This window comes from Balaenoptera ricei, chromosome 4, assembly GCF_028023285.1.
Source record: "Balaenoptera ricei isolate mBalRic1 chromosome 4, mBalRic1.hap2, whole genome shotgun sequence".
In the NCBI taxonomy this organism is placed as follows: domain Eukaryota; kingdom Metazoa; phylum Chordata; class Mammalia; order Artiodactyla; family Balaenopteridae; genus Balaenoptera; species Balaenoptera ricei.
The window spans coordinates 78,270,879-78,280,465 of record NC_082642.1 but is presented as its reverse complement, the minus strand read 5'-3'; the positions used below and the strand labels follow the sequence as shown (position 1 = coordinate 78,280,465).

General features: G+C 51.1%; 1 protein-coding gene across 2 annotated transcripts; it reads right to left on the bottom strand.

Annotated features, from left to right (window-relative positions):
* Positions 1-650: 650 nt before the first annotated feature.
* Positions 651-8,596, bottom strand: ABCF3 (ATP binding cassette subfamily F member 3). Of its 2 annotated transcripts, XM_059920636.1 has the most exons (21): positions 8,447-8,594; positions 8,071-8,218; positions 7,851-7,930; positions 7,299-7,345; positions 7,036-7,133; positions 6,812-6,934; positions 6,380-6,646; positions 5,987-6,067; positions 5,839-5,898; positions 5,681-5,737; positions 5,546-5,568; positions 5,380-5,435; positions 5,058-5,258; positions 4,881-4,957; positions 2,847-2,891; positions 2,634-2,766; positions 1,950-2,038; positions 1,754-1,845; positions 1,434-1,566; positions 1,208-1,295; positions 651-1,118 (listed from the first exon to the last, which is right to left on the bottom strand). In XM_059920636.1, exons 1-21 carry the CDS (start codon positions 8,517-8,519, stop codon positions 960-962), a joined length of 2,130 nt encoding a protein of 709 aa, XP_059776619.1. In that variant the 5' UTR covers positions 8,520-8,594; the 3' UTR covers positions 651-959. The 2 variants fall into 2 exon arrangements, with proteins under 2 accessions (XP_059776619.1, XP_059776621.1); XM_059920638.1 differs by lacking the exon at positions 1,434-1,566 and having other exon boundaries at positions 1,025-1,118; positions 8,447-8,596.
* Between the last annotated feature and the right edge of the window lie 991 nt (positions 8,597-9,587).

Here is a 9,587-nt window from a genome sequence, read left to right as displayed (position 1 = left end):
TATAGCAGCTGCGTACCCGGGAAACAGTATTTATAAATCATACTACTTCTGTTAAACAACTCCCCTCCCCGTTTAAATACTGGTTAATTTGAAACCAAAGGGTTCTCTTTCTTCACCTCAGACCCCATTCTCAATTCCCTACTTCCCAGGCCCCTCCTACGTGGTTAGGGGAAAAATAAAGAACATGAAACCACCCAAGCAAAATGGGGACAAAGACAATTGCTCAGTTTCTCTTTGGCCCTGAAGGGTCCAGATCAGAGAAGAAGGGTGAGCCTGGGCCAGAGACCATTGGAGAAAGCAATTGGCAAACCATGTTTGAGGCCAGGTTACAGAATCAGTTTACTCTCTCAAGCAGTGGGGCTGAGACAGCAGAACCCAGACCCCTTCAGCTGAGGCTGAACCCGGGCCAGAGGGAACAGCACCGCAGTGATGTAATACACCGCCCTTCATCACTAGCTTGGTCCACTGCAAGGCCGACCCCCAGCGGCTTTAATGACATCTCTGCCCAGGGGCAACACTGATAATGCCATGGCCTCCTCCACATGACCGACACAAATGCCACAGGAAAATGCCAAATCAGAGAGCCTACACTCCTTAACCGTGGGCAAACACTGTAGCCCCGTGCCAGGCAGCAGCAGAGGCGAGGCGAGGAAGATGCAGGGAGATTTAATTTACATGCGGCCACTCAGAGCCCAGTTGCAGCTGGGGCAGTGGGGGAGAATCTAAAATCCCAGAGGGCACCCCCGACTCCCTTCCTCTTGGAAGACCAGTCCTCAAAGACCCTTAGGTGGGGCTCCCTGGGTTGCACAAGAGGATGCTCCAATCAAAAGGAGAGATTTAGGAATAAGGCTGTCCCCAAAGTCGGGGGAAGTCCATGGCCGGAGATGGTTGCCTATGTGGTGGCCCAGGGGTCTGAGAGACCAGTCCATGTCCTGGGCACAGTCCTCAGCTTGGTGGCCCTAGAGGAAGCCCTCACGGCGGAACTGTTCCTGGAGAAGAGCTCGGTACTGGTCAAATCCCCCCTCGACCCGGGTGACGCCGCCTGCTTCACACACCCACAGCTCTCGGCACACCAGTCGGATGAAGCGTTCATCGTGGGACACCAGAATCACACCACCCTGAAAGACAGGAGACCAGGGGGCACTCAGGGGGCCCCTAAGGGGTGCTGAGGCCTGGGAAGGAGTGGGCAGTGTGAAGGCACACTCACCCTGAAACTGTTGAGAGCGCGGCCCAGAGCCTCAATGGTCTCCATATCCAGGTGGTTTGTGGGTTCATCCAGAATGTAGAAGTTGGGGCTGGAAGGCAGAACAAAGGAAGGTGGGCAGTTGCGGGGGCTGGGAGAAAAGGAACTCTGATACGAACGCAAGACAATCATTTTCCATTAGGAAAGAATGGGAAAGGGGAGGGCAAAGCTCTTGAAAAGGAGGCCTCACCAGGGCATGGTCATCTGAGCAAAGGCCACCCGGCTCTTCTGGCCCCCAGACAAGCTGGCAACAGGGCGCACGGCCAGTTCTCCAGAGATGCCATACCGGCCCAGCTGGTGACGGTATTCCTCCTCAGGCCGTCCTGGAACAGGCCCCACCCCACCGTGTGGGTTCTCGGCCCAACTCCCTCCCTTCACGTTCCCCCCAGCCCCACCCCCAATGCACATGTCCTCACACCCAGAGTCGGGGGGCTGCTCAGCAACCCCAGGTAGGCCTAGCTGTAGGCGTCAGGCCCGGCCCTCCTTCCCCAACTCAAGTCCCTGACGCACCGGGGAACTTGCGTGCCAGCAGTTCCACAGCACTGACATTCAGGTCCAGCTGCTCCACATGGTGCTGGCTGAAATAGCCGATCTTCAGATTCCTGCAGGCAGATGGTAAGGTGGAGAGAGGGGATGGAGGGCAATGGCCATAAAAGAGTGTGGCTACAGCATAGGAGGGTTTGGAGAGCAGCGATGTGGGTCCTACCTGTGAGCATGTCTGATGCCCCGAACAGGTGCCAGATCCCCCATAAGGAGCTTCAACATGGTAGACTTCCCAGCCCCATTCTCCCCAACCTGTAAAAAGTAACATGAGAATGTAACGAGCATCCTTGTGCGGGATACAGAAGGGGAGGAGATGAGAATGGGTCTCAGCTAGTCCCAGGGACTCCAACAACTAAAAAAATATTTTTAAGGAACTATAGAAAAAAATGAAGGAAGATGTAAAAGGGACCAATACCCAAGTACCCACTAAGTGCAAGGGAATTAATTCTCCCAATAACCAAGTGAGTTAGACATTATCTCCATTTTAAGGATGAGGAGACTGCTTAGTAACCAAGCTAGGAAATGGCAGAGTTAGGATCCGAAGTCTGACCCTGAAGCCCATGCTCTCTCCTCTATGTTCCACAGTTTGAGGAAACTCAGAGCTGAGACCAGTAAGACAAAGTACTGCTCTAAGTATTTATAAAATACCACATGCCAGGCTCTCCATCTATGCCGCAGAGCGGCCCTGTGAGGCTGGAGGAGGGGCCAGCACAAGTACAGCAAAGTCCTCAGCCCAGGCGCTGACTCCTACTCCGGGGGGCCTTCTCCGCCATGTGGCCAATCCACACCACATAAGGGGTGGGAGAGCCCAGTCCCAGCTCACGAAACAGAGAAACAGCAACGATACCACACAGATGCGGGATTCAAGGTCAGCAGAGACGGAGAGACGGCTGAAGATGACATGCTTTGGGTCGTAGTAGAAATCCACCTCATCTAGCTGCAGAATTGGTGGTGAGAATTTCTCAAACCCATCGGGGAACCTGCAGGAGGTGGGGGTGAGGAGCACGAGGGCAGCCAGAAACAAGAGCTTCCCCACCTGCCCCTCTGGCCCAGCACTCACTTCATCACTACCTCCAACTCCTTGTCCACGGGTTTCAGCTCCGGTCTGAGGAGAGAGGATACAGACTAGATTTACGACTTTAAAAAATAAATTTGTTTTTATCACACAAGTAATATACATGCCGGAAAAATACGATTCTTTTTTTGGTAGTTTTTTTGTCCTCCCTGTTAATATACTGTGATGTATGTTACAAGGTCACAAAATCCTAAGCCTTATGATTTTAAGCTCCCTTACCACCAGCACATCCAGAAATGTTGCTTCAAGATTAAACCTCCAATGCTCTCCTGGGTATGTATCCGAAAAAAATGAAAACACTAATTCGAAAAGATACATGCACCCCAATGTTCACAGCAGTATTGTTTACAACAGCCAAGATACAGAAGCAACCTATGTGTCTGCACATCCACAGATGAATGCACACACACACACACACACACACACATAATGGAAAACGACTCAGCCACAAAAAAAGAATAAAATTTTGCCATCTGTAACAACATGGATGGACTTGAAGAATATTATGCTAAGTGAAATAAGGCAGAGAAAAAAAAATACTGTATGGTATCACTTATAGGTGGAATCTAAAAAATAAAGCTACTGAATATAACAAAAAAGAAACAGACTCACAGATATAGAGAACAAACTAGTGGGTAACAGTGGGGAGAGGAAAGGGGTGGAGAGGCAAGACTGGGTAGAGGATTAAGAGATACAAACTACTATGTATAAAATAAATAAGCTACAAGAATATATGACACAACACAGAGAATACCGCCGATATTTTACAATAACTATAAATGAAATGTAACCTTTAAATATTGTGAATCACTATGCTGTACACGTGAAACTTATATAATACTGCATATCAGCTGTACCTCAATTAAAAAAACCTCCAATGCTCAACACCATTAGTCATTAAGGAAATACAAATCAAGATGACAATGAGATATCACTTCACACCCACTAAGATGGCTAAAATTCGAAAGACAGATAATAAGTGTTGGCAAGAAGGCAGAGAAATTGGAACCCTCATACATTGCTGGTTGGAATGTAAAATGGTGCAGCTGCTTTTAAAAACAGTTTGGAGGGCTTCCCTGGTGGCACAGTGGTTAAGAATCCGCCTGCCAATGCAGGGGACATGGTTTGAGCCCTGGTCCGGGAAGATCTCACATGCTGCGGAGCAACTAAGCCTGTGCGCCACAACTACTGAGCCTGCGCTCTAGAGCCTGCGAGGCGCAACTACTGAGCCAACGTGCCACACTACTGAAGCCCGCGCACCTAGAGCCCGTGCTCTGCAACAAGAGAAGCCACCACAATGAGAAGCCCACGCACCGCAACGAAGAGTAGCCCCTGCTCGCCACAACTAAAGAAAGCCCACATGCAGCAACGAAGACCCAATGGAGCCAAAAATAAATAAATAAATAATAATAATAATAAAATAAAATAAAAAGTTTGGCAGTTCCTCAAAAATTTAAACATAGAATTACCATGTAACCCAGCAATTCCATTCCTAGGTATGTACCCAAGAGAATAGAAAATACATGTCCACACAAAAATTTGTACACAAATGTTCATAGTAGCATTATTCGTAAGAGCCAAAAAGGGGAAATAATCCAAATGTCTACCACCTGATGGGTCAACAAACAAAATGTGGACTATCCCTACAACAGAATATTACCTGGTCATAAAGAGGAGTGAAGCACTAATCCATGCTCGGACACAATGAACCTCGAAAACATTATGTTAAGCGAAAGAAGCCAGACAGAAAAGGTCACATGTACAATTCCATTTATACGAAATGTCCAGAATTAGCAAATATATACAGACAGAAAGTAGACTGATAGTTGCCTAGGCCTGGGGGAAAGATTAACTCTCCAAGAGCAGTAACAGAATACCCTGCCTTCCTGCAGGGGAGGAAATTAAAGTTGGTTTGTAGAAAAGGGGAGATCTAGAGTGGGAGGGCAAGGGGTGGCCTACAAAATGAGGAAAGCAAATAAGAGACATGAGTCAAAGCCTGGTCAGAGACACAGTACTCACAGCTTCTCCAGCATCTTGAGTTTACTCTGCACTTGAGAGGCTCTGTTGGCGTTGTAGCGAAACCGGTCAATGAAAACCTGCAGGTGGATGAGTTCAGGTACTGTTCAGCTCCCTCACTCCCCGCAACTCTAATACCCATGGGATGGGACAGGTCCCCAGCCCCGCCTGCTCCCACACCTGGATATGCTGGCGATACTGCTGCTGGGCCTCATATTCACGCTGCTGATTGAGCAGCCGCTCCTGCTTGCTCTTGATGAAGGTCTCAAAGTCTCCCCGGTAACCATCCAGCCGTTGGCTGTGCAGGTGGATGATGTCTGTGGCTATGGCATTCAGGAAGTTGCGGTCGTGGGAGACGACCAGGATTGTGGAGGGCCACGTCTGAGGGGGGGGGGGGTCACACGATGGCAGGCCCAGTTTGGGAGGGCAGTCAGCTCCCAGACCCCAACGGTCTTGGAGGCAGACCTTTCCCAGACTTACTCCAGCACCTGTAGGCACTCACCTGCAGGTAATTCTCCAGCCACAGGATGGCCCTTACATCCAGCATGTTTGTGGGTTCTGGAAAAGTGGAGGAGGACACGTTTGGGATAGAAGGGCTAGAGAACTGGGAACTTGGATGATGGCACACTTTTGCACCCCAAAGTCAGGGTGCCCCATTTCAAACTCACCATCTAACAGCAGCAGATCTGGCCTGTGGAAAAGAAGAATGCAAGGCTTGAGGTTTTAGGTCAGCGACTTGTTGCCACCCTGCAAGAGCCAAGCCCATTCTCCACAGTATCCATACACAGGCCCAGGAGACTCACCTAGCAAACAGAGCCCGGGCGAGGGCCAGTCTCATCCTCCAGCCACCTGAGAACTCCCTAAAGAGAGACAGAGCTGCATCACAAGGGCGAGTGTTCACGAGGACAGGCAGAGGCAGAGCCAACAGTGTTCAGAGCCAAGAACGGTAAGGGCCACTCACCGGGTGGGCTGCTGCTGCATTTTGGGGGTAAAGCCAAGCCCAGCAAGAATGACTGATGCTCTAGAAATGAAGAAATTAAAGAACCTGGTTGGAATAGGTAACAGAAGGGAAAGATGAAATCTGAAGAAAGGAAGGGAATTTTAAATACCTGGCAGGTGCTTTGTCAGCCTCAATCTCCTCCAACTTGGCATAGATTTCTGCCAGCTGTGCAGCTTCTGAGCCCTCGGCCCTACGAATGGAGGAAGAGCAATCAGCCTGAGTGGGCGCAGTCTACTAGTATATCCTGCACCCCAGGACAGTTGCAAAGCAGGCCACTGGCTGCCTTGTTGCTGGGACAGGAACAGAGCACAGGAAGGACTTGCTCGTGGCGGTGAGGGCAATGGGCACTGTGCCAGGAACAAGGGATTTACAGCCCCACGGTGCCAAGTTCTAAGCTCTGCTGCCTACTAGGATGGGCACACGAATTGTGGACTGTGCCAGCACGGCAGGCACTCTGTGAAGCACAGCTGCTGCTGGTCAATCCCTCGCCAGGAGCCCTCACCTGCCAGCAGCAATCTGGGCGCTGAGCTCCCGCTCCCGATGCAGGAGATCTTCTCGCACAGTATCACTCTCCAGCACACTCTGCAGGGCAGGGGTGTCGTCTCCAGCAACCTCCTGCTCCACGTGCAGCAGGGAAATGTGGGCTGGAACCCGCAGGCTCCGGGTGGCCAGCATCTTCAGCAGCGTCGTCTTCCCTAGTCCATTCCGACCCACCAGCCCATAGCGGCGGCCCCATGCCAGGTTCACATCTGCTCCAGCCAGCAGTACCCTGCAGAGGTAGTAGGAAGGAGACAAAGGGTACTCTAGAGGTAGTTGCACAGCAAGTTTAACAACAGAAACCTAACTATTTTTAGCCCCATTTCACCTCTCCTAATTCTCCTTTAACTGGAAAAAGAAAAATGTCACCCCCACTCCCCCACTGCCACTCCCTCACCTATCGCCAAAAGATACATCAAAGTTCTCAATTCGCACATCGTAGGATTTGTTCTTGCCAGATGATTCCAACCGACTCTCCTTTCTGCTGCCTGCCTGGCTGGCTGATGCCTCTTCCAAAACTCTTTTAAAGGGAGAAATGGATGGCTTTTAGCACTCCCAAGCCCCCTTCCATCCCAATAGAGACTGCTCTGCTCTCTTCTCAGCCTTTCTCACTAAACTCACAGAGGGCTGCTGGTCTTGAGTGTGTCCTTCTCTGAGCGCTTCTCCTGCTTTGCCTTCAGTCGAGCCTCAGCTTTCTCTAGCTTCTTTGCATTCACTGTCTAAGGGTCCAAACACAACCATTTCATCCTAGGGTGTAGGCTCGGAGACTCAGGAAAAGACAATCAGAAATCCCCCAGAAAGATACTCCAATATTTAGAGACAAGCAACTCCCACTCCCACCACAGATACAGCCCTCTCCTTTTCTTCCTCCTCCCCCTCCTCACCGAGGACTGTTCCCTCTTTAGCAGGCCTGGAAGTTTGGTGCCACAGTCTGTAAGCGATAAGAAAAGCTGTCACCTTCTCCCTAAGGGAAGGGAAACTAACATTTTGAGTAACTAACACAAACTAAACACAGAAACATACATTTATAGGAAAGCCTTACAAATCCTGGAGATAAATATCATCCTCCCAACACTTAAAAACAAAACAAAAACTCAATTCACAGATTAAGGATACAGAGACTGGGAGCAGACAGGCAACTCTTACAAAATCATGCAGTTGGTTAGTAAGTCGCAAAATTGGGGAGTGAACCCAAGACTGTCCAGCTGCAAGGCCCATATGCTTCTTACCACACCCAAGAGCTTAGAGAACTCTCCAATCCTAATCCCTTTATTAATAGGCTCATCTGCCCTCAGTAAAGACATCAACTAGCTCCTAAAACCTTGTTCTGTGGAACAGAGGTACCAAGAGTTCTGAGCTCCAGGGGGCAGGTGGCTAGGGGGTGGAGGCCAAGAAAAGGACATAGGGCAGCTAGTTCAATCTTCCCTCACTCTCACCGTAGTTCTCTGTTATCTTTGACAACTGGATGGGGGCGTCTAGTAGCACCTGGCTGTTTCCCTGGGTCTGTGGCTCAGTCCTTGAGGGTAGGGATAGAAAGCAAAGAGTCAGAAGTGGAGGAGAAAGCTCTGTGGCCATCAGACCTTCCTCCCTCACATCTCGTCTCCTGACCGTCCGCCCTCCCACCTCCCCCACGAATCCCCCTGCCCTGGCACGTACAGGCGCAGAGTGTTGTACATGCGCTGGCACACGGCCCTGATGCCCGCGTCATCCTTGCTGTCCCCGGACACCTCTTGCAACAGTTCCCCCACAGCTTCCACCAGGTCATCCACAGACTCGAAGTCCGCACTGCCGCTGTGCAAGACGCCTAGGGCGGGCGTGGCAAGACGAGGAAAATACCAGGTAGAGTGGACATACAAGCAGTTTTAATCCCCGTACCGGGGCCCCAGTCCGGGCTCCAGACCCAACTGGCCCTCGGGCCAAGAGGTCACGCAGAGGAGAGGCCTAGCAGCGGTCCCCGGCACTGCCCTCCCTTAGTACTCCCCCTCTGACTACCACTTCGGCATCCCCAGCGCGTTGATTCGGTTCGGCTCACCCGTCACGTAGTCGAAGACCTGTCCGTCAATTTCGGGGAACTCGCTCCGCAGGATTTCAGCGCAAGTCGCCATGTTCCAGTCGGGCTCCCGTCCGCGCAGTCGCCGTGAGACCTCGGCCAAGGCCCGCCCCCTGCCCGTCCCCGAAATCTCACCCTTCCTTCCAAAGCGCATGCGAAACGGTGACGTAAGAAAGGCGCGGAGTTCGCAGAGCCCGGTGGGCGGGGTGAACGGAGCTGGAGGAACGGTGCGCAAGCGCCGCTCAGAGTCTACGCTGAGCCACACTCTCTGCGCTTGCGCAACCCTTTCCACTAAAAAATTAGCCACACGTACGGTTCTCGCTGCCTTCTGGGAGGTGGATATCCTGCCGGCGGCGGGGGCTGGGTGCAGGGAAACTCGCGGTTTATCTGGGAACCTCCCGAGAAGGGCGGTTGATAAAGCACTTCGGCCTTGCTAGATTCTGTACGCTCCCTTGAGGCGCGTCAGCCGCTGCGCGCCTGTCCGGGTCCATTTTGGAGCCCGCCGAGAGCTTTGCTGACTCACGCTGGTCCCTGAGCTCTTAGAAGCCCCTGGCGCCGTTCTGTGCAGCCGCGGGTTTTGTTCCGGTTCGCTGGCCCTACGGGCTGCTTGTCTTGGTCAGGTAGCCAGCCCGCCCGCGACCTGCACTCAGTCTTCTCACACTTGACAGCTCAGCTGACTTCAGCGAATTACGTCCTCCCACCACCCCCAGGCACTGCCTCACTGACCGCCACAGGGCAAGAAAACCAGATCGACAAGGTCTGTGTAAATTCACTACTATTTATTCCCTACCTACACCCAAAGCAGACTTCTTCGTACCCTGATGATGCTACTGCTTCACATTTAATGTGAATATTCTTCCAACTGGGCTCTAAAATTGTCACCTAAAGTCACAACGTTATCCATCCTTTTGACATGGTGAGGAGTCAATCCTGTTATTTCCATTTCATATGAAACACAGGGAAAGTAATTCTGATGGAGAAACTACAGAACTATTTGGTTTCTTCAACACTGCAAGAGCTAAGGGAGAACCTGTGATTTTTAAGATTTAAGAAGCATTCACCAATCACAATGGACCTTGTTTGGATCCAGATGTAAATTGTGAAAATTTTTGTAGGACACTTG

Excerpts from the sequence above, each read along its gene's own strand:
- ABCF3 (XM_059920636.1), bottom strand. The coding sequence starts at position 8,519 with ATGGCGACTTGCGCTGAAATCCTGCGGAGCGAGTTCCCCGAAATTGAC. Across the intron at positions 7,931-8,070 it reads ATGTACAACACTCTGCGCCT|GACTGAGCCACAGACCCAGG; the intron begins GTACGTGCCAGG and ends CCTACCCTCAAG. Across the intron at positions 1,119-1,207 it reads GCGCTCTCAACAGTTTCAGG|GGTGGTGTGATTCTGGTGTC; the intron begins GTGAGTGTGCCT and ends CCTGTCTTTCAG.